This window comes from Montipora foliosa, chromosome 1 (genome assembly GCF_036669935.1).
Source record: "Montipora foliosa isolate CH-2021 chromosome 1, ASM3666993v2, whole genome shotgun sequence".
NCBI classification, from domain to species: domain Eukaryota; kingdom Metazoa; phylum Cnidaria; class Anthozoa; order Scleractinia; family Acroporidae; genus Montipora; species Montipora foliosa.
In genome coordinates this window covers 33,568,360-33,595,859 of record NC_090869.1, presented here as the reverse complement: position 1 = coordinate 33,595,859, position 27,500 = coordinate 33,568,360, and the positions used below count along the sequence as shown (strand labels likewise).

The window sequence follows — 27,500 nt, the reverse complement described above, 5'->3', positions numbered from 1 at the left end:
TACTTTTTTGATGAACCAACTGGACTAAAATTATTACAAATGAACGGCCCTGGGCTGCATACAAAATGGAAAGGACTCACCCATAAAAGTTTTTTTCTCCGTCCTCTTACCTTTCTCAGTTACCACCAGATAGAACTTGGGCTAATTACAGTATGTACCGTACTGCTCAAAACTATTTGTGCATTTTGTTTTACCTACTGTAGGTCTACCCACAGGCAGGATCCCCAAACCTAAGGCTTAATGCTTGGTGTTAATTAATGCACTAATAAACAGTTGAGTATTACCATCACACATCTATAAATTAAGCCCATTATTGCTACCCTGATCCCTAAAATATTATTCTTTTCATAAATGCAGTTGGTTCTTTAATCTACCCAGCAATGCTACCATTTCATGGTTTTCAGAATTCATAAATTACTTAGAATTTCCTTGCCATTCAGAGTCATCAGATCTTGGCTTAGCTCCTGTGGTTTTCTCAATTATCCACTCTAAACAAGCCCAGAACCTGATAACCTCTAATGGATAATTCAACCAGCCTGTTGTAATGCAGAAATAATTATCATGCGATACATGATGAATACGATGATGTTTTGGTGGCAAGATGATGTGCCAGTCTTGTAGTTTTTGGACCCAAAAGGGCAAACCAAAGTAGGTGTGGGACCACTTGTGAATCTGATTGGTGAGTGTTACAAAGACAGCCAATGTGAACAGGAAACAATCTGTCCCATAAGACGCCTGTATTGTTTCCTGATCCAGAGTTAAATATCGGTACGACATGTAGCATAATCCTGGAAGGGTCAACAAGCAGTTGTCACCATTGGTTTCAATAAGATCATGCCTTGTTATGGCCGTAGGATCCACATGATGCTCTCTGAAGGGACGGATGAAAGCTTTGCCGACGATGGGAATACTTATTGAGCCCCATGTGTCTGCTGCCCAATGGACAAAACCAGAGCTGAAATCTGCTACCAATATGCCTGCAACTGTAAGAGGACAAAATTAACATTGGGTTATTAATAATGATATTATTATCTCTTTTGAAGGGAGGGAGGGTAAAGTTTACATGGCTGATTATAGCTGTGTACACGAGCAAAAAAACCTGTTATTTTTCTTTCGTGTTTAAATAATAATTAACTGCGATTAAACTTACTTTAAAGGTCTTTATTAAAACATTCTAAACAACAAACGTGTTTATTTACAATGATATAAATTAAGTCATACAGACAACTAATTAACTAACCAACTAACTTGAGAAAAAGTGTCTATTTACAAACGTTCTCGCAAAACGCTCAGTTCTGACACACGGGATGGCATAGTTGTGACGCCTGTTACGTAACGTAACCATAGTTTGTTCTGGTGGCAGAAGGTCATCTAAAGCTGTGGTTGAATTACTGTCTGTGATCTTGTCCCATAATTTCTTATCTTTCAGGGCAATAATATGCAGATTATGTTGGAATGGCAACCCGACACCTTCACCAACGCATCATTGAACATAAACACTCATCAACTGGAAACCATTTCAGAGAACATCATGATAGTCTCCTCCTTGAAAAGCAGCCAGTTTCACATGCTTAAGAAGTGCAGCAGCAAATTTAACTGTCTTGTTTACGAAATGCTGTTCATCAGGAAACTTAAACCTTCTCTTAATGTACAAAGTGACTCTGTTAATGCAAAACTTTCTACTTAATTTTTATTGTTTTGTATTGTTTCTATTCTTATTCTCATACATATTTTCTATTGTACATTAGTTTCTATTGTTTACTTATCATATATATACTTGTTTAATTAATGAATAAGGCGTATTCATTTTGACTTGAGAATGACGTTATGTAAACGTCGAAACCGTCGTCTAATTTTTTAAAAATGTTTTTAAATCAATTTTTTTTTATCGCTCAACTTTCTAGTCAAATGTTACAATAAGTCACTACTTATACAAAACATAATGACAACAAATAAAGCAGAGAAAAAAGAGGAAACAATTTTATATTGGCCTCTTGTAGTATTAAATCCCATGACACCTTATTTGTCAAGGCAATTATTACTCTCACTGTCAGACATCCAGTATCACCCATAACATTTTCACATACAGACAAACCCATACAGGTACATCGTACATACACCAAACACACAACCACCCATACACACATGAATGCTTGCTAACAAAAACTCCAGGTGAAAAAATTGGGTTGAAGTTAGAGGGAACCTCCACTCCTAGTACAGAATAAGTTTAAACCAAAGGAAATTATGTTTACAAACAAATTTGTTTTTTAAAAAAGTGTTTTTATCAGGAAAAGTGAATTTTAAAATCGCTTATTTTCCCTTTCAAATTGCGCGGGTGCCACCATCTTGAATAATTGCGACGTGTTATGGTTACCCTATTGTTCTGACACAAAGAGCTTTTGTCTGAAAACAACAGCGCAACTGTAAGTTATTTCCTGTGATTTAAAGTTATTTTTTTGTTGAAGTGGAAGTTCCCTTTAAATTTAACGTACATGTACCGGGTAAGTTGATTCTGCCAGTTTGATTTCTTTCGGTTAGCTAGGGAATGGAAAAGCCAAGATACAAATAAGCTCATTTTTAGCGATTAAACTATAAGCATTTTGACATGAAATACACTTTGAACTACAACACAGCAATTTTGTTGAGTCCAAATGTACAGGGCTTATCACTATTTACAATACAATATAATACAACACATACATAATTGACCTCTCCCCATAGGGGCTTTTCAGGGTCAAGGAATCAACGAAACAATAGAACACAAAATCTAAAACTGTTAAGAATCCCAACTGGCTGGAGGCAAACCAGTTGGCTATTTACAAGTGCAGCAGGGAAGTTGAACCAGGGACTACCATGATCAAATTCAACAAGTGGTCAGAGCCGGTCTTGAACCCGGGATCTCCGGATCTTTAGGCAAGCGCCCTATCCACTGGGCCACACTGCCTCCTAACACTCTATTTCCTTAGAGAGAAGTCAAACCAAAGTCTAGCTTAACTTCCCAAAGGTGCACAACTAGCAAGTACTCGCTTTTCCTTATAATTGGGCAAAAATGAAAGAAAAAGTACATTTGACCAGACTTCAGTTCAGACTTTTCCAACAATGCCTTTTGCGGTCTCTCTTTTTACATCTAAACGGGCTGGATTGAGCCATTTCAAGCAAAACGCTGTCGAATGGTGCTTCTCAGAGAAAGATGTACAATGATTTTCCAAATTGGTCTTTCCTCTGAGTCGATCTACAGTCAGTCATTTGTATTGATTGTGTCAAATGCCTGTACTGTGTTAGAGGATATGCAACCTCGTTCCCAGGGTCTCTCTTTTCTGCCTTCAGAGAAGAAAGATCCTGGGAACGAGGTTGGAGGATATGTTGGCTGTCCCGACCTGTGGTTCGGAACGCCTGGTAGTGATTGCCACCATGAAACCGCTACGAGTGTGTGTGATAGGAGCCGGGGTTGCCGGATTAGCAGCCGCCAGGCATCTTACAAGTCAGCTAAATGTGTTTGATGTTTCTGTCTTTGAACAAGCCTCTTCCATCGGTGGAACATGGGTCTATAATGAAAACTCCGGCACAGATGAAAATGGCGTTCGAATTCACTCCAGCATGTACCGAAATCTGAGGTGAGACGAGGAAAGATCGTTTTCTGGTGGATTTCACGTGCTACAATATTATGACTTGATACAGTTACAGTAATTATCTTCGTGCTTAAGTTAAAATGCGCATGCATGAGAATTGGCACTCTGTTTAAGTTAATTGTAAGCTTTATTGCTTATAAATTGTTACGAATCAATGTTACATAACTTCATTTCGGGTCTTCGAAAATTCGTCATCCCTTCACTGATTCGTTGCCCGACGCTATGGCTCTGTCTCACGAGGACTGGGAACTACAAAATTCACGAATTTGATTGGCTAAAATCGATATTGACCGCGGTCTAGATTTTCCCATCTAGACCAGCATCTAGACCGGTAATGTTTTGCGGTGAAAAGATGCAAACTAAAATGCAAAAATATTGAGTATTTTCTTCCACCAATAATTATTTATGGAAGAGACGAGCAAACTTTGACAGAATTAAGTTCAGCTCAATTCGCCACTCATCGCCGTTCGCAAGCAAAATGTCACTTAGTACAAGCCAGTTACATTAAACAAATTAAATTGTTCTTGTTTGCCATATAATAAACATCTTATTAACCCAGCTTAGTCAGTCTGTATGGGAGAATCTTGCGTTCGGTCTGTACTCACGACCTCGGTCAAGATTCTCCCATACAGACCTCCTGCTCGGTTAATAAGAGCTAAATAATAATTATTAGATGTAATCATATATATTTTAAAACAGTGTGTGTATTTTAATGATTGAAACACATAGATATATTTATTATTTAATGTTAATTTTTGTTTAATGCCACATTTATCTTTAATATGGTGGTAGCCAGCTCGAAAGCCAATGGCTACTCTGGCTACCACGCACCTATCTTTTTGATTAATTTTTTACTTTTATGTGTTATATTTATTCTCCAGTAAGTGCTAATATAGTATTAACTATCTTATAATTGACGTAAATAGTGCATAATAAATTTGAATGAAATTGAATTTCACAGGGCTTACTGTACTTTGCGAAATGAAATGGGAAATCTGTAGTTTGCAAAATGGAAAATATGTTGATCTCTACTCCCCTTGCATGGGAGTAGAGATCAACAAATTTTCCATTTCTTGGGAGTAGAGATCAACAAATTTTCCATTTCTCAAACTACAGATAATTTCCCATTTCACAAATTACAGATTTTCCATTTCACAAACTACAGATTTCCCATTAATTTTCACAAACTATGGAATTCCCATTTTGTTTTGTTCCATTTCGTTTCGCAAAGTACAGTAAGCCCTTTTCTTCACTTCTGTTACCCAGTTTTGTCCAAAATTGGCGACCACATGTAAATTCTTTTGTCTTTTCTGTGTTACATAGACCTACTGTCCTCGTTTTAAAACATAAAATCTTTTGAAATTTGCTTGTTTTAGTGAGGCTAGGTAGCCTTATTAGCATTAAAACAGAGTATTTTATTTGGCTGCCATTATGAAAGAGGTGTTTTGGGAGACATTTATGATAGCAAATGAATATGAAAAGTAAACTAGCAATTTTAACTAGTTGTTGCATTTGCAAGTGACCGTTAGGCAGCAACCTTGTTATGTATGACTCAATCAAAACCCCGACCCCACCCCAGGACAAGGTGGGGACTAGAAGGCATTGCACAGCATTGGCAAATTTAGCTGTCCCGTGGGGTGGGGCATAGGTGAGGCTTTTGGGTCAGGGTTACAAGCAATGATCTCTTGACTTCCCTAACTGCTTCGTTCTTGTGATATATTCTGCTAACAACAAAATAGGACTCAGTCAGTTGTAAACCGAGTAGGCTGTAAAACTTCTCTTATTAGCAATTGGCCACAAAGTCCTGTAGAGATTGGAAATCAACTACATGTATCACATTGCAAGTAGTATCTGGCCAACCTGGACACAAAAATTGCTGCAGACATTGTTGCTTATTTGTGCATAATAGAATGATGAGCTCAGGATTACAAGGTAAAAACTGTAAAAGTAAAGCAATTTGTGAACAGTGCTTTCATTGTGCAACTTTTAATATCTTCTGTTTGTCTGTCCAAAAGAAAAATATGACCTATCCAAAATGTATTTTCAATTTGATTATTATCAATTCTGTCAAAGAATACATTAAGTAGTACATGTATTTGAAGTGTATCAGCTCAAAACTGTGAAAATGCAAGTGTTATGTTAAGGTCAGGGTTAACCCAGGGGTTAACCCTTTGACGTCCAAACCGGCCTAATACTTAGCTTGATATGAATTATTAAATCTTGTGTAAAGTAGTTTTAAATTAACCATTTTGAAACTTAACGACATGTTGGCATTTTTTTTTTCTTGCATGCTGGCATAGTTTTTATCTGATGGTACATTCGGTATGTACATTAATGCACCTTGCTTTAACACATTTTAGATAGGGGTGTAACGATTCATGTTCCTTTCAATTCGATTCGATTTCGATTATTGCCTTTCGGTTTCGATTATTTCGATTCGATTATGCAAAATATTAATGATTTTTAATTCTTGCAAGATGATACACAATGTAAACAACATGTACCCTAAACTCTCAATGTGAGGATACAATAGTAACAGGAACATTATTAATCTATTTCAAGGATGCAATAACAAATACAAAACATGCAATTTGTCAGTGTTCTTCTTTGAGTTTTTTCTAGAATCTAGATCTAGTGCACTCTGACTCATATTTTTCTTTAAAAAAAGTAACTTGTCTACATGGTCACTATGCAAAGATGACCTCTGAGCAGACATGCGCTCATGCTTGAGGTCGAACCGGCACAATACTTGAAAGTTGCGAAGCAAATTTTGCAGATAGTTTTAGACTTGTCTGTTGTTCCGTCTTTAGTCGGAAAACCATAATATTTCCACACTGGGGATCGAAAAGAAGCAGGCGGATTCACAATCGCTTGGTCGTTCGTCACCATGTTTGAGAACGTGACAATGAGCATGCACATGGTTTGCCTTATTGGAAATTCTCAAGGGGTGGTAGAGGGGCAACATTTTTACCAAGCAACATGGCGCAAGAACTGCAAATTAGCGTCTTTGATCGATTGTCAATGAAAAACGCACATCTTATTTAGATCTGGATTATAAGTTTACAATATAATGACTCACTGAGGGCACTTTTGGAAAGGTATGCAAAAAATCGAACCAAAATCGAAACGTGGAATCAAATAATCGTGAATCGAACCGAACAGTCATAATCGCGATTAATCGAGAATTCAATTAATCGTTACACCCCTAATTTTAGAGGAAGTGTGACAAAAGTAGTGTGCACTGATCAATAAATTATTTTGGTTTCAATGCAACTGAGTCTGTGTGCATTTTCAGTCTGTTTATCAAGTCAGGTGTCCAGTTTTTTTGTTTGTTTATCACAATAACTTTACATTTTAAATATCTTAATTATTGTACTGTAAATGTTAAGTAAAACTAAACTAATTGTTAATATTTTTTTTTAGAACCAATCTCCCAAAGGAGGTAATGGCATATCCAGATTTTCCATTTCCCCCTGAATGGCCATCTTTCATGACTCGTCATCAAGTTCTTAGATATCTTGAAGACTATGCGAACAGCTTTGATTTATACAAGTACATCCATTTGAATTCTGCTGTCACAAATGTCCGTCCAATAGTTTGTGAAACCAACGAAAATCCTCAGTGGGAAGTTACTGTGGAAAACGTCCTCATTAAAGAGGTCCACGTTCTCCAATTTGATACAGTTATTGTTTGCAATGGGTGAGTTGCAGTGATCATTGTTGTGCAGAGATATTTTCTGCCAGAGACCTATCCTTGGGTACTGAAAATAAATGATGAAAACACCCCTAAACAAATTAAATTTTGTTATAATATAACAAATTGGGTGATTTTTTTATTATTTTGTGAAATAAAAAATCATCAAAACACCTAAAAGCACTTGTTGCTAATTTTCTTATTTGCTCAAGGAAGTAAATTGTCACACTGTAGTGGCCACACAACTCAATGTATGAAGAGAGTTGGAGACAATGGAGCATGAACCAAACGCTGACATGAAAGTACGAAGATCATGAATCGCAGTTGCAAGCTTGGCTCAAAAAATCCAGTCTTGAATGGGATTGGAAGCCATGACTTGCCATGCCAATTGCATCGTCATTTTTTCGAATCCCATTCAAGCCTTGGGTTTTTTTAGGATTGCTTGCAATAATAATTGCCAATTGAAAGTTTCTGCTGCAATGATCTTCCTTCCTATAATACTCTTTCATATCATGTCCATTCTGCAGTTCAAATAATGTATGAAATTCTTTCGTAGTCTAAAATCTTGTATACTCTGTATTCCCAGACCACTGGTGGATAACACATGGTGTTAGACCTTGGTTGACCAAAGAAGTGGCATTCGTGTAGAATATTGCCTGATTCAGAAGATCTGATAATGAGATCAGGCTGCTTGAAATGAAGATATTTTGAGCAAGCTTAGAACCACACCAGAATCCTTTTTTTTTTTTTGCTGAAGGAGGCTCAAACCAGTTTCAACAATTTCAACAAACTGTACCATTTAGAAGGACTGAATCTACCCTACTTTTTCATGTAACCGTCAATGTTATAGAACCATATGAAACACCAATAGTTGCTTAACAAGGCACAGTTGTGAATGTGATGTGTAGGTCACCATGGCAACAATGATCTTCCTTCTTATTCTTTCTTATCATGTCCATTCTGCAGTTCAAATAATATATGAAATTCTTTTGTATTCTAAAAATCGTATGTACTCATTATTCCCAGACCACTGGTGGATAACCCATGGTGTTAGACCTTGACCAAAGAAGTTGCATACTTGTAGAATATTGCCTGATTCAGAAGTTCTGTTCATGAGATCAAATCCACTGTGCCTGGAGTCATGCAGTAGAGCTATCCACATTACCCTGGGAGCGTGCTCCACATTTCTAGAATTGCGATCAATTTAAAGACATCTAACCACTTTGGCTGCTTGAAATGAAGATGTTTTGAGCAAGCTTAGAACCACACCAGAATCTTTTTTTTGCTTGAAAAGGCTCAAACCAATTTCAACAATTTCAACATACTGCACCATTTAGAAGAACTGAATGTACCCTACTGTTTCATGTAACCGTAACCATATGAAACACCAATAGTTGCTTAACAAGACACAGTTCTTGATGTGACGTGTGCGTCACCATGGCAACAAAGGAGCCCTCTAAAAATGCCCATTATTTGTTTTTAAAGCTTTCGTCTCAAAAACGAACTTAATGACCCCCAATTTTTATTTATAGAAAGTGATTGACAGGTTCAGATCAAACTCTCTACAAACTTAAAAAAATCCTCTGGAGCATATTCATAGCCACAACTGGAAATTTTGAGGTGGCTCTGAATCTCTTCCCAATAATTTTTGAAACAATTTCATGTACATGTAAGCCTACTAATTAATTTCCAGAAATAAAAATTGGAGTCACCGAGTTCGTTTTTAAGATATAAGCGTTTGAAGACAAAATATAGGGCTTTTTTAGAGGGCTCTTTTGTTGCCATGGTGACTTATTACGTCACATCAACAAGTGCATCTTGTCAAGAAATTATTGCTGTTCCTTTTGGTGCCATAACATTGCCATTTTGTTAAACAGTGTTGCAGAGTTCATCCTTCTGATAAGACATTATATCGAAATTGTTGAAAACTGGTGTGAGCCACCTTAACTTGTACATTAAAATGAGTGTGTGATATTATTCATTTGCGTTTCTTGTCTTTGCAGCCATTTTTCTGTTCCTTGTATACCGGTTATTCCTGGTTTGGAGTCGTTCCCTGGGATCGTCATGCACAGTCATGATTATCGACATCCTGATATCTTCCAAGGAAAAAGAGTAGTTATTGTTGGTGGTTCTTTTTCTGGTCGAGATATATGTCTTGACATAACTGAATCTGCAGATATAGTCTACCTCAGCCACAAACATCGTCATGCTATAACTTGTAAGCTTCCGGACAATGTTGAGCTTCACTGCTCCGTAACTTGTGTGTCCATTGATGGGACTGTTCATTTTGAGGATGGACAGCAAAGGGAAACGGATGCCATCTTGCTCTGCACTGGATACCATTATTCATTTCCCTTCCTTGATCAGGCTTGTGGCATTCAAGTCACTAATGACCGAGTAACGCATCTATACAAACACATTTTCAACACCAAATTCCCCACAATGTCATTCATTGGGCTAGCCTCTAGGGCGTGTGGTATATTTAAACAGAGCAGCCTTCAAGCTCAGTACGTCGCAGCAGTGTTAAGCAAAGAGAAGTATTTGCCCTCTGAAGAAGAAATGAATGCTGCAGAGGAACACGATTTCCAAGGGTTACTTTCTAGGGGTCTGCGGGAAAAAGATGCTCATTGTATGAGAGGAATATCATTTGATTATAACGATACCATTGCTGAGTTAGCAGGAGCAGATAGGATTGGACCATTTCTGAAAAGCATTTGCGAACATGTAATTGATCAACATACAAGTAACATGATGGATTACAAGAGTAACGAGTATAAGCTGACATCTGATGGAATGTGGACAGTTGCTACCTATAACAAGTAACAAAGGAGAACAGATATCCGCTCGTACTGGCCTGTGAGCAGGCTCTTTCGGCATGACTATTCCTGGGGTGAGGGGTAGGGGATAAGAGGTAGGGGTGGGGGTACTACAGCTGAAACAACCCAAACCCCACAAATGCTAACTTTAAGCCTAAACACTATGCTTTAGATAATGACTAGGCCTAAGGTTAGCATTTGTGTAAAAGTTTGGGTTGTTTTAGCTATGGTACCCTTCACGCCCTACCCCTCACCCCCTACCCCCTTCCCCCTTCCCCCTATCAGCTTTAATACGATCAAACTCTTTCTTGGCATCTGATAATAGTGAAACTACGTTTTCCGCATATATTTGTTGGGAAAAAGGCTTTGAAGGCAGAGCCAAGGTGAGAGTTTCAGGTGAAGGGGCGTGGCGACCAAAAACGAGGAAAAAGGGACTGAGTTTGTTCATCCCTGGAATTGGTGAAACATTATGTGACTGTGTAAACTGCTGGTTGAAGGAAATCTTGCCAGTTGGTCTGAAGCTCGTCACAGTAAATGGCTATTGCGCTGTTTAGCCATCGGTGAACCCTTTCAGTAGCGCCGTTCAACCGAGGTCTGTAGCTGGTAGTAAAAACATGGTCTATTGAAAGTAATTTAGTGAGCTGGAAAACCACTGCATTAGTCCATTCACCACCTCGATCACTGAGTAGTTCTGCAGGGAACCCGTATTGAGGAAAAACGGGATCGAAAAGTGCACGTGCAGCCGTGGAATAGCTACTTTGGCAACATCAGAACTGGAATAGCAACCAGAAAGCTAGAATAAGGGCATACGGCAGTAATTATCCACTTGTTCCCAGACGGAGTCTGGGGCAGAGGTCCTACATAATCTATGCCAATGATGTAGAAAGGACTCTGGTAGAGGTGAACTTGCATGGGTCCATGCTTTGGATCTGGTGTTTTGGTTAGGAGACAAGTGACACCGACATGATGCTGGTAATTGTCACGCGAATTATTACTTGGTGCGTGTGACGCTGGTGCCGTGGTTGAGGTAAAGCCAGTTAAAGGGTTGTCCAATGAGCAAGGGACTGTGAATTGCATGCTAGGATGTCGGAAAGTGATGGATGGCTGATCATGATCCACTAGAGCTTTGGTGGCGTGGAGATGATTTTCCCCAAACAGAGCCATGAGAGGTGAGGAACAACAAGCATAGTAAAGATTGATTCTCTGCCATTGCTCCAAGTGATGGGAACATCCATGCTAGCAGTGACAGAAAGAGTTGACTTTGCATCGGGGACGGAAGAGATGGACGTTTAGTGGTGATTGTTATTGCATGATCTGCACTAACTAAGGAAATGGAACAGAGCTATCCAGAGGGAGTGGAATAGACTGGTCTGCTGACGTCACTGAGGTCCAAAGAATGTTACGGTTCGCTAACTGCGTTTGTTTATTTACTGGAAGGGCAGTTGGATCTGTGACTGCTGCATGGTAGGCCAAAAAGAACAGTACCAGAAGGATCTGGGTTTGTTGAACGGGTGTCGGGTGGTTTGGTAGGTGTGGCTGCATGTGCTTGCTGAGAGTTATGCCTTATTGTTTTACAGCCCCATTTATGGCAAGTTGAACACTTGTGGAGGCGACCACGAGAGCACTTGTTATTAGCTTTCTCGCAGTTTGATTGAAGGTCGCGGTTAAAATTTCCGCAGACGTAAGGCGTGGGTAATTTTGAGCCTTGCGTGGGGCGCTGTGAGGAAGGACATTGTGGCACAAGATGGTTAGGGGAGCCGCAGGTCCAGCAGTGACGTTTCTTGCCGCGTTGTTGAGGTGAACTTGAGTTGCTTTTACCCGACGAAGTAAACAGAGCATTTGAAGGTTTCCACGTATCGAGAGTTTGGGATCGCGATACAACGTCACCACGTGTTTGCGTTTGCAAGGACAATTCGATCCGACGGGCTGATTCAGTGGCTTGTTCAAAGGTTGTAAATTCCTCAGCTTTTTAGACTAGTTTTTGTGCAATCTCCGGTTTAACTTTGGCTAGAAATTGTGAAACGACGTAAGTGGGGCAGTCCTTGGCGATCTTTTCGTCAAGCGTTCCATCTGATGTAAAACGTTCCTGAATCGAAAAGTAAATTAATTCACGTTCTCACTTGCCTTTTGTGTCATTGCGCTTAATTCTGCGGCGAGTCGGCGGCGTTTGAGTGCCGTTGGTTCTTCAAATGCACGCTTAAGATGTTCAATGAAAGTGGCATGCTGCTCTTTGGCTGGTTTTTCTGTGAAGTCCGCCGTGGTTTTTGCGATAGAAAGGACTGAGCGAGGCCATTGTTCAATACATTGTTGCTCAAGGAGCGTGACGGTGATGTCGGCGGACAGATGAGAGGTTTGTTGCTCGAAAAGTTCGAGGAAATCGGCTATATCATCTCGATTCGATTCATCAAAGCGAAACGTCGGGAGCTGAAGGGTGGGAAGTCGTAAAGACTGCGGAGGTTAAGCTGGTGAAGCGCTCAAAGGGTTTTGAGCTTGTTGTGGTTGTAGTGATGTGGTAGCAAGTTGACCGATCTGAGTACTGATGTGGTTTACGTTGTGCCTTAAGTCTTTGACAACACTAGCGAGACCCGATACGATGCCTTGAAGTTGCTCTGTACTTGCCATGGAACTGTTGGCAGTGGCGTGCAAACTCCCAACAATGCACGGATGTGCATTGCATTATGGGAAGGATACAACACTTAACACTTTGTAATCTTCCGAACCGGCTGCCATCTTGTTTTCAACATGTCAATCCATGGCTATCTCCAGGGAGACCATATGTAATGCGCATGCGCGGCCCCAACAATGTTGGAAGCCGCTGTGCAAACGGATCCACCTGCACTAGTCGGCAAAGCCAGCGAGAAGAATGAGAAATACCCATTGGTTTTTGCCTTATATAAAAGTGTAGTTGTAGAGTGTAGTTAACTGATTTACATTGTTTTCCATAGTCCAAGTGAAAAACAACTATTACAAAACCTTTCTTGCTAATAAGGCATACAAGGTACTTAAAATTGACAGGATATTGCACGTGTTAGTTTGAAAATCATGTTCATTTTTATTTCTTATTGCTATTTTGGTCCTTTTTTAACTCTTCTTGATTTGAGATTCACTCCTTCCATGGATAGCGCAAACGTTCGAGTTTAAAACAACCAATTATTCGTATATCTAACAATTATTCCATGAGCGTGCGTTGGATATGAGATGGTAAATAGTCAACGAGGCGCGTATAAGCAGTCTTTCATATCCAACAAGCGCGAATGGAGTAATGGTTTTATTAAATTTCTCAAACTCCAAAAGTTTGGAAGTACGAAATACGAGCGAGAAAAGCGAGAAAAAACAAGCGAAATCGAAAAAAATTGATGAAGATGCGATGTTGTGTAATACCTGGTGGTCAGACAGACGCAGGCTTATATCACAAACTCATTTCTTGCCTTTTGCGTACTTCTAAAGTCGGAATTGATCCAAACTTTCCACAAAAAGTTTGGTTTTTTTTCTTTATTCGGAGAGAAAATTTGCTTTTCGGCGAAATCTTTTTTTTTAGCCAAGGAACGCTTAGCGCAAATTTTTTAGCCAAGTAACGCTTAGCGCAATCAATTGCCAGGTCAAACTAAGGTATATTTGCTGATCACCGAGATTGAGTGAACCAATCAGAGCACGAGTAATGCATTAACCGAGGTTGAAAATTTAATAACGATAATTATGAAAACCTAGAATGATTGGATAATGCATTCTGGAGTTTCGATTGGCCGAGCCATTATGGCGTTCGAGCTAATATACCATATCTACAAACTAGTAAAGTAGGCAAGATTTATTCATAATTATAATTTGTGGGCGTTTTTAATAAAATAATTATTCCACTCGTGCTTGTTGGATATGAGATGATTAAAGTGCACCTGAACTGAAATATTTTTCATATTCAATATCAATTTTCCGACCAAAAACAAACGTGTCTTACCATTCTACCTCAAAATTTCGCTTTTTAGCTGCCGGGCAAGATGCGCGAAGTTATCAAAACTAACAGTAGTTTGGACCCACGACCGTGATGTAATAGACATGGGTCTATTCTCAATTTTATGTCACAAACTGCTTTGTAATGCAGAATTTCTTTGAAGGCAGAAATTCAAAGCAGCTTGTGACGTACTGAATCGAGAATAGACCCATGCCTCTCACATCACGGTCGTGGGTACAAATTACTGCTAGCTGAATCAAGTTTACATGACTTTCACGGCCCAGAAAATCGAAATTTGGGGTAACAATGGTGACATCACCCTGCCAGCAGAGTCTTTCTTAACTCTGCGAGAAAGAAAGGACTCTGTAGAAATCGTGTTAAGTCTTTATTGAGTATGCGCAACCGTTGCTTGGAGACAGTTTCAAACCCAGGCCAAGTCGTGATCGCACTCCTAAGACGCCATATTGATTTTCGCACTCAAGGCTCCATTGTGACCTTCGAATTGACAAAAATGTGATGCCGCGTGCCCTGCCTAAACCGTTCTGACCGGAGTGACTAGCCCAAAAACTTGAGCTGCGGCGACTTAAAAGATTTAACACGAGGCTGCAGAGCCTCTCTTGCTCGCCCTCTGCTGAGTTTTAGAGAGGCTCTGCTCGCAGGGTGTGGTGACATATGTTTGTATTGGATTCAGGTGCACATAAAAGCCAACTCGACGCTACGCGTTGGTTATCGATTGGTGATTTTTGGCAAGGATAACAGCAACGTCAACGAAAACGTCACTTCAAAATTTAACTCAGTGCTATCGCAAGTATTCTGCGATTATTCACATTGTACAATACGCGCAAACTATCATGTAACTTGATGGGTACGAACAGTTTCAAAGTACCCTGTGACCAAAAAAATCAATTCTTATTTTTCTTTAGATATCAAAGCTATGTTAACTAAACGCTAAGCGACCAAAGTTTTAAGCCTTCATTTAAAAAAGACACCTGTTTATTTAACTGGAATTTTCCTATTTAATTGTCGACCATTCTTGAGAGAGCTGGATCGAGGAGAAAATGACGTCAAAGGCTCGGCACTAGTTTAAGAATGCAATGCGTGTGTACGCCGCAAAATTAATATACAGCACGGGAGGTTTGGGCTTTCAGACTTTTAAACTCCCTTTTTGCATTCACAAGCTGAAATTTTAAGCTAGTGAGCCTTTGACGTCACGTTTCCCTAGACCCAACCCTCTAAGGTCCAATCGGTCATTTTTGAATATGAGTAATGGCGGAACATCAAATCCAAAACAAAACTTCCACTCAAAATAATTTGGATAAAAATCGAAGCTTAAAATTTTGCCAGTCAGTTTAAGCAAACACACTTTCAAAATCTGAAGAAAAAAGGAAGTGATCTTTTTTTTTATCACAGGGGCACCATAAGGCAAGAATTGACGATGGATGTTTCATTGTTATATCCTCTTGTTGTCGTCGGTGATTTCACGTCGTTGGTTTGTGGAGTATTATCAAGAAATGCTCGGAAATTCGTGCTGCACTTGCAGCACGAGTATTTTTCCTTAATAACCAATCATATTCCTGCTTTGTGACGTTGTCGTTGCCGTAACCTTCTTCTTTGCTTAAACTCCCTAATCTTAGATGCAACTCGCGTTCGTGGAATAATTATTAATTATTCGTACACCACCAATCACCTATACTTGGGAACCAAACGATCATGTCAATTCTTAGTCCTCAGTTTTGCAGTCCTCCGAGTCAAATTGGAGTGTTCAGTCCTACATTAGCTTTTAGGGTAAATGTAAACAGTCCTGTTATTTCCCTAATAATATACATGAAAAACTTACTCGATTATGATTGGCTGAGAGCAGAGCAGTACAAGTGTAACACAGTGCAAAAAGTGTAATACACCAGTGCAAAAAGTGTAGTAACAGTGCAAATTACACATGGAAATTCTGGATTATGATTGGCTAATAAACAATAGGGTTTGGTCAGAACCAATCAAATCCTCGGTTTTCAAATCAAGCGCGCGCCCTGGATGGCGTGATACGCGTGCGTTTCTTCTGGTTAACCATCTCGAATATTTTCATGTATATTATTAATAAGTAATCATCACATGTTTTTTTTTCATCCGCAATTTGGGATAAATAAGTACTTTTAAATTTTTTCAAAGACTACAAATTGCACTGCCCTACGGATTTGTGCAATTTTGGTCGTCTTTGAAAAAAATTACTCGTGCTTATTTATTCCAAATTGCACTCAAAATCATGTGATTGTCTATACAGATCTATACAACTCATACACTTCAGGCCCCGGTTGCTCAAACGATGGATATCGCTATCCGCCGGATAAATGACTATTCAGTGAATAAACACTAGCTAAACCAATAGACCTTCTTACCGATACGGCGGCCATTTTGATCTCTATTGTTTCGAATAGCCATTATGGGATGCCCAGGGGGCAAATACATATTAATTTGCCCCCTGGACATCCCATAATGTCTTTTGAAACAATAGAAATCAAAATGGCCGCCGTATCGGTAAAAGGTCTATTGCGCTATCCAATGGATCCGGTGGATTTAAACAACTTAGGCCATAATTGCAGATCTCGTTCTAGTCTATTGAATTATGGTCAGGAAGCTGGCAGTTGCTGGCTCGATGAAAGACGAGTAGTAGCAATATTGTATTTTCCAACGAAAGGTTTGGGTTTAGTAGAAAGACAGATAAGTACCAATCACAAAATAATCTGTGATCAGTCAGGAACTGACGTTTTATGTCGCGAACAATTTCAACACGACAAATGATGCAATGCGGGAAATTCAAAGTAACACCGTTGCGTTGCAATCAGTTTGAGCCAAGATATCCAGATACTGCAGATATCCATTAGTGAAGATTTTCTTGTCAATCAATCCATGGATTTGTACAGATTGATGCCAGGAAAAGGACAGACTACCCATCAGGCACTGAAAAGCGAGTTCTTAATGATGATCACAGAAATTCTGCTAAAAAGGATCGCTCTTGAATAGTAGCTCTACTGTCTTCATCTTAGTGTTTACTTTTTGGTTTTAATCCTCATATTGTAAAGCAAGTATTGGAGAGCTATGAGACCAGAGCCTGCGAGCAAGTTCTCTCGAGCAAGTACAGACCGTTCTTACTACAACGGTTGTTTTACAACTGCCCCTATTTTGGCTTAGGCCATCCCCTTTATTTTCTCCGTTTAGCGTGGTACGACCGACCCAAAATTTTGGCATTTTCAAAAAAGAAATAGATAACGACGTAGTTAAACCATTTGTATGTCACATACGAATTTCGATGACTGATCCTTTTTCCCACGTTGTTTTAAGGTGATTCCTCAGAAAAACTCAAAACGTTTCTCGAGTCATTGATTTCAAGTTCATAATTGACATTCCTGGGTAAGGGGCTTTGTGTGCGTTTTAATCTATATCCTTTTTTTCTTCTGAGAAATTTTTATTTTTGTTTTAAAGGGGATAATTTCTACACCAAAATTATGAAATAAAAAATATAGGTCACCGTGCTCGTTTAAGGACAGTAGATCTTGACGAGTGTCATTGAAATCCAAAAAGAAAATTGGGGGTATCCACGCATTTTTCCAGCAAGATAATTCAAGAATAATATTTGTAAAAAGCTTTAAAATACAAAGCAACGTAAGGCTTTCTTTCTCAAAGTGAAGCTTAATTATCTCTCAAAAATGCATGGTTACCCCCAATTTTCTTTTTGGATACCAAGACTACTTACTAAGATCTACTTTCTCCGGACAGTTTTAAACCGCGCAAAAATATCCCTGTATTAGTGAGCATCACCGATAGGAAACTCGAGTATCTCGAGATGCGCAGAACGTATGCGCAATAACAATAGTAGGCACCACCCTTAAGATTAAAACACCATCGTAGCTGTCTATCTCGATTATCGTAGATCAAGGCAACAAAATTCGCTCTCTTCTCGGGATGCACACGCGTATTCGCAAAGAATTATGGTCATTCACAACTTCTCTCACGTGTTTTGAGAACTGTTTCAGCGTGTATGATCGACTTACCATATTTACAATGTTACAAATTTGACCAATGTATAAATATTGACACACCTTGTGCGCTGAACAGGATGCGCATTGCAATACTGAGGAAGCACCTTAACATCGTCAACCAACATTTCCGCCAACATTGATTTTGGGTTCACGTCTTGTTGTTTTCTTGGGAAGAACTTAGACAGCAACGACCAGAACCAGGTTGCTGACCAGCGGTTTTCGTTAAAACATTGGTTTGCTGGGGGTGTCACTCTCGCGGGCTCAGAAAACCTGCTTGCGGTTATTGTTATTTAAGGTTTTTCGTTTTCTTGGCTCCACAGCAATGATGCTGGGGTACCAGGCTTCCGATTCCGAGACTAATTGTGATTTTTCTTTTACATTTTTTTTTTCAATCCGACCGACCGACCTACCCAATATCAGGAAACGCATTCGACGCTAAACGAAAAAAAAGGGGGGGATGGCCTTATCCTGCTTGGCAGAGATTTCGTTGATCTTACTCTCTGCACTGATTGATCGATGTTGTGTTTCTTTACGCATGAACGACATGATGTCAATGCAACGCCACTTCCACTCTTCCTCTATTGCTAGGTGTCAAAATTCAAACTGGTTATAGCGGGTGAAGAGATCCGTGCAAAGGTTTCCCTTCCGTCCATCAAAGAAACCTGAAATAAGCAGGGCAGTTTTGGCTCAGAACAACCATGGTACTTTAATTTGTCTGATTCTTGCAATACATGTTATGCAGTAGAGAGGTTATTATAAAACGTCGTAATCAATGTGAACCGAAAAATGCTTCTTGATAGAAATGGCGACAGAAACAGTTTAGACAGAAACTCTTAATTCAATACCATTACTTACACCCGTATGAGAAACTTCAGTTACTCGTCATCTTAATTAGATTTATCCCAATCAATTTCACGCCCACCCAACAAAGTCAGTTTCCGTATCTAGACATCGATTGGCCGCTTTTTTTTTCGATTCAGGAGTATTCGGCCGACCGAGTGGAGTTTTGTAAAATTTGTCACCTCGTCGGAATCAAATTAATTGCTTGTCCCTGTAAGAGAGCTACATTTGTAATGACTAGTTTTCTATGAGTCACTGTAACAATTTTAAGATTTAGTTAGAAATGTTAGTCATTAATTGATCATGTTTTTCTTCTTCTTCTTCTTCTTCTTGATATTTTTGTACTTTTCTCGGCATATTAGCATGTATAGCTAGGGGCCTAATCAGCCTCATCAACCCGAGTTGAAATAAAGTTACCTACCTACCTTCCCCGTTTTTGAAGTAGAACTGTGTTTCTTTCTTAACCAGAGGCATCAATTAGCGCATTTTTTAAGGGCTATACAATTGGCCATTTCCAAGTTGCTGTTTGCCTCGGTTTTGAAGTGAGTCTTGGTGCTCAACTATTGTAAGGAAAATGAGTTTGATTTGCATAAGAATACGCAACTCGTTTCCATTTGAATGGTTGGTGCACCAGGACTCGCTTTGAAACTGAGACATGCAGCAACTTGGAAATGGGCTATTGTGCCTTTGTGAAACTGATTCTGTCAGAGTTATTAAATAACTTATTTTACTTTATAATAACATGGGTGGCAAATAACTGGTTATAATTTTGGCGCGAAATTTCAGCGTTTATTTACTATGTTGCCATGGCAACTTTTCCTTCAGTGCCAAAATGGCGTCCAGGTTTGAAAATTAAGGAGTAAATTGCCACCCATAATATTAATAGCTTATCAAATGGTATACTCGTGAAATTAGGGAATAATTTCGCTTGCATTTTGTCCAAAATCAAATAATTTCCCTCGCCTTAAGACTTAAAAACAAAACGCGCGTGAAATTATTCCCTAAAGGCTCGGAAAATTATTTGATTTTGGACAAACGCGCGTGAAATTATTCCCTAAATTTGATTACCCATGCAAACACTCTATTTCTAGGAATAGCCCAATTTCAATATATTAAAATTCAGTCCTAAACAAAAGGCGTCATCTCGAAGCTCTGGGGAGTAGACTCATACAAATCCTTATTTTTATTCCCCAGAGCTTCGAAATCAAGTCCATTGTTTTAAGTTGAATTTTAAAATATCGAAATTGGTCTATTCATGAACCATGTAAACTTGGGCTTAATTATTCAGTGGGTGAATATTCTAGTTAGTTGTGTCACCAGCGCTCTTTCCGAAGCGGGACAGTTTGGTCGATAGTCCATCTATGTTTTGTTGTTGTCCTGTAGTCCAATGAGACAAACTCGCATGTTCGCAAACCAACTTCGATTTTGAAGGACACAAAAACAAAATCCAATTTTGAAAAATAACATAAATGAAGAACAAATCCCGATCATTCGAAAATGACAGGACAAGAGAATAACAACAAATGTTGAATCATTAGGTGACCACATTTACAACCTTTGGCAGAAAAGAACTACATTCCGGGAAATTTGAGTACGATTGTTTACAAGCTGCCACGAGCAAAAGGTGTAGTTATTCGTGCGTCTCAGACATTCTGGAACAAAGTTCAGGGTGGTCTTTCATATACTGGATCCGAAATAATTAATGTCCATAAAACAAAAATCAAAGCGAACATAACAATACGTAATTAGTGAGGCAAGGCCTAACATAATCGGAATGACAATGTTTCTTTTGTCCTCCGCCATTTTTGTCTGGTTTATGAAAGTCTACCTAAAGTTCATGTCTATCAACTGCTGTTTTGTCGTGATTTGAAGTGACAATGAGTTTATCAGGTAATTAAAATTGACCACCAGTAAAGACATTTGGAAGTTCCGCCATGAGTCAGATCCGGCCCGTGAAGCGATTTTGCTGTGGGCGTCTTTTTCATTAAATTGGTAAACGCAGGAAACCCATTCAAAGTCATTAAACGTCATGTTGCTTAGTTACCTAATGTTGGGTGTAATTTGGATTTGATTGTTGTAACCCATACGCACCAAATCGACACACTACTCTCTTGTCAAGCTTTATGAATTCCATACACGGAACGATCATGAACTGGCAAGAAAATCGGTCTGCCAAGGGGTTAGAGACCGGCTCCAGTGAAGCTTGATAGAGCTTTGACAAATATCTGTAAGGCTGTCACTGTACGGTTGCACTTGTCCAGGGCTCTCGTCGGCGATTTGTTATCTTTCCTTTATTTTTCTTTTTTTTTTTTTTTGTTTTTGTTTTCAAAGGAAATGAAAAATCAAAACCAGTGCGACCGAGCCATTAGCCAGAATGCAAACTATAGAGAAATATCGAGACTTTATGACCATTTACAAACTCATAACATTATTCAGCCCCGAAAAAAGAAGTCAGATGCTTACTGTTACTAAGTTTATAATTAATCAAAGGAAAGAATAGGAAAGAATATACGCAAGGCTGAAATTCTCGGGTTTACTTTGGTTTGAAAACTTAAAAAAACTACACAGTTGTTTTGAAAATACCGGCTGACTGAAGATCAAGACATCTTGTTTTTCATAACATTGCTAACAGTTTTTCAGTTTATCATCTACAAAAACAGGCAATAAATTCGGCATGATAGCAAACTCTCATACCACGTTTTTTCATTCCTGGAAAATCTGTCAGTGATGAAAATGGCTCAGTCTTCGTTGAATAAAATGGTACGTGACGAATTCTCTCAACTTTTGACTTCGCAAAAGTCCATGCACCATTAATCGAGAGCACACTTCAAGGCAATCTTACACGTTAGCAAATGATGCCTTTGGGTCTCTGCGCCGTTTTTCATTGCACTAAGCCAGAACAAATAGAAATTTGTCACCAGACTGAGATCCCTGACAGAAAAACGTTCACCGCTTCCTCCTCGCTTCACTAAATACTGTCAAGGTGACCTTAACTAAATCTTGCCGTTATAAGAGGGTAACAACCGAGAACTATAAAAGATTCAAACACAATTCGAAAGAGCATATTTAATATGCGGCTAGGGAGTATTCCGTGGCTGCATGCCAAGGTCAACATAAAAATACTCGATCAATATCTCTATGCGGTATATGAAAAATTCAGCTCTGCCATTTAAATAGTAAATTGAAATTTAAACGATTTTAAAGTTATAAAAGCCTACATTCAGATAGATGTACCCTCGTCGTCTTGATGAAACAATCCAAAATTGCACAAGAGAGTCCACCTTACGAACAAAGCCATTTTTAAATTCAAGGCTGAGCAATAAATGAAATGAGAGATTATTTTTCCTTACCGTGTACATCTAATGTTAAACCTGTGTTTAGCTGTGTAGCTTGTGAATTCACAAAGCTGTATTCATTTTTAAAAGCACTATGTGACTCGGAATTTGACAAATCATCATTGTTGCGATTTGAGGGAAGTACAGATGCGAATATTGTTATCGGCCTTTGAAACATAACAGAGGTCGCCACAGTTGGTGCTTCCGGCTCATGCCGAGGAATACGTTGATTTCTTCATGCTTTAACTAAGGAAGGTTGCGCCTTGCTTCGTTGTCAATCACATATTTAGGATGAACCACAAATTTGCTAGAAAGAAACTGGAGAACAAGATGAAAACAACAACAGCGTTACGATATCTTGGCAGCTGGCCATCTGGAAAGTAAATATTAGCTGTATGTCAGCAGCAAAAATAGCTCTTTTAAATCAAAAATTATTTCTCTTTGGCGACTTATTTTCAAACCGGTAATTTTACAGTGACAGAGTCGTCCCAGAGATTGAAAACAAGCTCATTACTGGTGTAAATGTGTTTACATATCATTATGAAGGAGACACCTTAGGGGCGCTCGTTGTTGAGTGCCTGTGACATTTGAGCTAAGGTTGACTGCATGAATGCGATAAGTGTTCTAAAAAAAGAGCACTTTTTGCTTGTTGTTATTAATTTTACGTGTAGCCTAACCGCATAGTTAATATTTATAAGCAGTCATTGATCCAGAAAACCACCGCAACAAAACCTGAGCCTGATACGGCTGATGTTGGCTATGTTTTGTTCCGAAAGCCAAGTTTGGTGGTGGCTTGTGGTTTTCTAAAACAGATGATAACTGGTAATCGCTTTTCTTGCAAAGACTGCGCACTTTCATACTTTAATGTTCGAAGATTTTTGAGGAGATTTGGGATCGATGAAAATCAGATATGACTAACTTTTAACACCGAAAGATCAGAGTGGCAATTTCCATCGGTGATTGGAATATGGTCGAAAGCATTTTCGGAGGCAAGGCCACATACCCGTCAGGATGCTATGAAAGAAACCTCTTTCAGACTTCGCTGGTCGAAGGGAGGCTCTCTTTGCATTCAACTCATTTGAAAACGATTTCAGAAACTGGTGATGATAGCGCTTCGCTCGATGGTGCTAGCAATGAGCCCAAATTCCAAAATGTCGTCAACGGAGGACAAAGTAGCTCCCGTCGACCTCGAACGAAGTCGTTGCCTGCGATTTACCGGGACGGTTCGTACCTTAGAATAAAGTCTTCTACAATCGCGGCTGTCTCCTGCCAGAAGCGAAGATATTCCGAGCCAGCTGTTCTCGCAGCAGAACAAATTATTCACCGCTTAGCACGACGTTCGAGTAACAATTCAAGCTTCAGTGATGAAAGTGAAAGTGGATCCTGTAAACGATCCTCCGCACAAAGTATTGATTGTGGTTGCACCACAAGGCGTGAAAGCACAAGGAAAGATTTGTCAACGCCCAGAAGACATTCGGATCCTATGTGCTATGTAACGGAACATACAACAAAATCGGGATTGCCGATGGCGCGACGAGAAAAGTCGAGAAACAAGGTGCTACCTGAGGAGGCAATGAAAAGCCATACAGCATCGCAACTGCAAGCGAATGATGCCGGGAATGGTGTAAGGTTTGCTCGGAGGCGAAAGTCCTCCCTTGTGCCGGTGCCATTCAATTCCCCAGTTAACAGCACCCGGAAACCGAGAGATAGTAAAACGTTTCCTCGACCCGAGTCGTTCCCGCCTAGTAAAAGAGAAAGCAAACGACATTACAGTCTTCCGTCCTTGAACTTGAAACATGCGAGCACGTTCTTGAAGAGCGAACGTGACAACACTTGGGAAATCGGCTATGACTGGAGTAATAACCTCCAAATGGATGAACAACAGACGTGTGAAAGCGAAGAGGAAAACAAAGATTTGGAGGACAAATACGCTGGAAACGAGGACATTTTAGTGCAGTGGATGAAATTTTTTGGATAACGTGCTTTTTTGCGGAAAAAAATATTCTCACAAGGCAACGCGAAATTGCCTTTGTTATGGTGCCATGGTTTCGTCGAGCCATAACAAACCAATAACACGAACTGTTTGTTTTACAATAAATGATTGAAACTGAGAAGGCATTTCCGACAATTTTATTGTCTTGTTTAGCAATAAATTTAGAGACCATTAAAACTTGTTTGTACTGGAGCAGTAAATTCTTTTTTTTCTCAACTCAAAATTGATTTGAGGATAAGATAATACAGAAAAGAGGTTTTTTTTTAAATGACTGTTTCAATTTCGTATGAAATGATAACAGTTCTTCTTTCCCACGCAATGGTCGGAATTTTTTCGCCGCTCGTGGTAAATATGAAGAAAACTTGTTCCAGTCATACAAGAAATGTTACAAACACCTGCTACTTCATCTTATACTCGGCATATAATTAGCTTTACTAAACGTTCTGAACTTGTGTGACCAAAGCTAGTTTAGGATCCGGCTAGGGAAATCCTATAAGAGAAAAAAGCTTTTTCTCGGCATGGATGGATGGTATGGAAAGTGGAAAAAATGTATTTAAATATAACACTGATGTGCAGCTTGTCGAAACAAACCTAGGGGCATATTACCTTTAAAAATATCTCCGACACAATCACCTGTCATTCCAGAGTCAAAAAAAGATAAGCACCATGCAACTATTATGAATACATTTTGCCCACATCATCAATCAATTCTTAATAGTTTGGCTGAAAATTTTATTGCTCTTTTTGCAGCCATCTTGGTCTCTTGAAACAATACTAAATTTTTGAGACAGAAACAACAGAGTCCATAAATACTAATCCTATTGTTTTTCTCGCAGATCACAAAAAAACTCTTACTTAATGAACAAGAATTAATTATGGCCTTCAATTTCGTAGATTTTCCATAGATCGGACTGATTCTATTTCCAAAACGCCATAAAAAAAAAATACCAAGATGCCGATTACTGTTGCCTTAGTTTCGAATCCAATTGCTCTAATTAAAAAGTCACAGCGAAATCAAGAAATCGGGGTTGATTCTTCAGCCATAGTACAGTATACGCCTTTGTGCTTTTTGCGGTTGGGTTATCCTATAAATTTGTCCTTACTATTTTGCATCGAAGCCACATAACTGTTTTTCATGATTTGTATATTTTTCTTGTCATTTCGTTTTAAGAATTATACGCCAATTTAAAACAAAACCGTTTTTTTTTTTTACATTGAGAACTTTTGGCTACCCAGTTTACAGTGAAAGAAGATCGTTTGTGTCTCAAATTAGAAATTCGCATTATTACTGTTGTCAATTAGTCATAGAGCGGTTTTCAATTGAGTGTCGAAAAACAAATACCAAAGTAATTATTTCGACCAATCACAACTGGCGCAAACAGCACATAGAACCAATCCAAATTCGTAGCAATTCCGTGCAACTCGATCAAAGCGCCGGGAAAATCGCTCAAAAAAAGGAAATTTCCCGGCGCCTGTCAAACATGAGCCAAGAAATTTATTCGCTGTTGGAAACCGCAGAATTATGCAAAAGAGATCAACAAAATCTCGTCGTGTCGTTGAAGTGGTTTGGTTTACCAGTGTTAGGCCTCTTTCTTGTCCACATTTTTTGGCAACAGTGTAGGCGTGAACAAGGCCGGGCGATATTTGAGTGTCGATTATATCTCCCACGAGTGAGCGCAGTGAAGGAGTGCGAGATATCAGCAAGAGAAGATAGAATTCGTATCCCCAAGCGGCCATGTAATGTTCTGTTTATTACACAGATACTGATGAAATGTTCAGATCCCCGGAATGGAAAAAGTGGATATCAACCGCTAAAACACGCATGTTGTCTAACATCAACTAGATATATGAAAAACAAATCATGGTGATATCAAATTAAGTCATAAAAATGTTCATGTAATAGAGAAAAAATTATTACAGCACAAAAGTATCTTAAAGCGGGGGAAGCTCGCATTTTATCGGGTAATCCTGTTTGTCACAATGACGACACTTACCTCCTCACAATAATATTGCGCGCTGTGAAGATATGATTTTTTTAGAAAAAAGAAAATCCTAGTATTTCATCAGTATCCATACAATAAATGGAGATAATTCTGAAATTCTCTATTTTGATGATTTTATCCATCCATGAGACAGAAACATGTTGTTTTCTTGCGTTCGGTCGATGACCTTCATTCATTCGATTCTCCCTTCAACTATTCCGAATGTGCTTTATTCACACCGGTGAAATAAAAATAGTACCTTCTTAATAACAATGGTCATTAACAGCAGAAAGGGTATTTAATTTCTAACATATGCTACAGCGTTATTGAGCAGGGGCACCCGACGAGAATATAGTTCAAAACCACTAAACATAGCATTGTTAAACGTATTTTAGTATTTAAACGGTAGATATAGGCATATTTTTATCCCTTAAAAATTTGTTTGGATTTCCTAGCTGAAAATCTAGCAATCCGAAAATCATAGGGATCAAAAGTTACCTTTTTGAAAAATTTCAGCCAAAAAAAAAGGCTCCCGAAAATTCTAGGTGACCTTTTTAGGATAAAACTTCATTAAAAATGGGCAATTATTCCAATTTTTAGATGTTCGAAAATCCTAGGACAGGCAGGCAAGCAAGACATTTTACAACAAATGTTTCGAAAATTCTAGATCTCAAATCGTCTTCCGAAAATATATTTTCCGAAAAGGTTGACGTTGAGAGCCCTCGATTGACCATCAATTTTTGTTAAATTTAACTTGCAGTGGAAATAATTAGGACTTGAAAGCTATGTAAATTAAGCCATTCAGTTAAATTTCCTGTCATATCCTATTTTACAGTTGATTTTCGTTTATAAGCCTTGGATTCGAATGTTACAGAAGATAATTTTTTTGTCGTCTCTAATTAAATATTTTCATTATTATTCGAGGGGGGGGGGGGGGGGGGGCGGTGCAGGCATTGTGTTTTCAACTGCAAGATCGATGTCAAAAGACAAAGAGAAAGTGGAGATAATTCACATCTTCAGGAGCTCATGTTCAGATCTAATGTTTTAAGAAGTGGAAGCTACCTCTATAAACGATGATACTGAACTATGATGTGCGCCGTAAATTACCTTTATATCTCCCTGATATGTAATGAGGAAAATGAGTTGTGGTTTTAGAGTAGGCTTCTATTTGCCAAGACAATCATCAGTACATCCCGTCAGTACACCAGAATTCAGTTTCGCTGACGGCCTTCTAA

General features: G+C 38.9%; 3 protein-coding genes across 3 annotated transcripts in view; 2 read left to right on the top strand and 1 right to left on the bottom strand.

Moving 5' to 3' along the window:
- The window catches only part of LOC137967235 (plasmanylethanolamine desaturase 1-like), a gene marked incomplete at its 5' end in the record, with an annotated part of 1,020 nt that extends 24 nt beyond the window's left edge, over positions 1-996 (bottom strand). Inside the window, one exon of the mRNA XM_068816491.1 lies at positions 1-996. This exon is cut by the window's left edge and continues 24 nt beyond it. Coding sequence (XP_068672592.1) covers positions 415-996 — 582 coding nt within the window.
- A 2,394-nt stretch (positions 997-3,390) lies between these two features.
- Positions 3,391-14,039, top strand: LOC137997132 (uncharacterized). The gene is made up of 3 exons (XM_068842936.1): positions 3,391-3,614; positions 7,053-7,328; positions 9,326-14,039. Exons 1-3 carry the CDS (start codon positions 3,412-3,414, stop codon positions 10,143-10,145), a joined length of 1,299 nt encoding a protein of 432 aa, XP_068699037.1. The 5' UTR covers positions 3,391-3,411; the 3' UTR covers positions 10,146-14,039.
- An 8,705-nt stretch (positions 14,040-22,744) lies between these two features.
- Positions 22,745-25,209, top strand: LOC137997131 (uncharacterized). The gene has a single exon (XM_068842923.1). The coding sequence runs from the start codon at positions 23,258-23,260 to the stop codon at positions 24,266-24,268; it is 1,011 nt and encodes a 336-aa protein (XP_068699024.1). The 5' UTR covers positions 22,745-23,257; the 3' UTR covers positions 24,269-25,209.
- The last annotated feature ends 2,291 nt before the right edge of the window (positions 25,210-27,500 follow it).

Bases quoted from the DNA above. Each gene is read 5' to 3' on its own strand.
- LOC137997131 (XM_068842923.1), top strand. From the start codon at position 23,258: ATGGTCGAAAGCATTTTCGGAGGCAAGGCCACATACCCGTCAGGATGC.
- LOC137997132 (XM_068842936.1), top strand. From the start codon at position 3,412: ATGAAACCGCTACGAGTGTGTGTGATAGGAGCCGGGGTTGCCGGATTA. The intron at 3,615-7,052 runs GTGAGACGAGGA...ATTTTTTTTTAG, and splicing joins AGCATGTACCGAAATCTGAG to AACCAATCTCCCAAAGGAGG. The intron at 7,329-9,325 runs GTGAGTTGCAGT...TTGTCTTTGCAG, and splicing joins ACAGTTATTGTTTGCAATGG to CCATTTTTCTGTTCCTTGTA.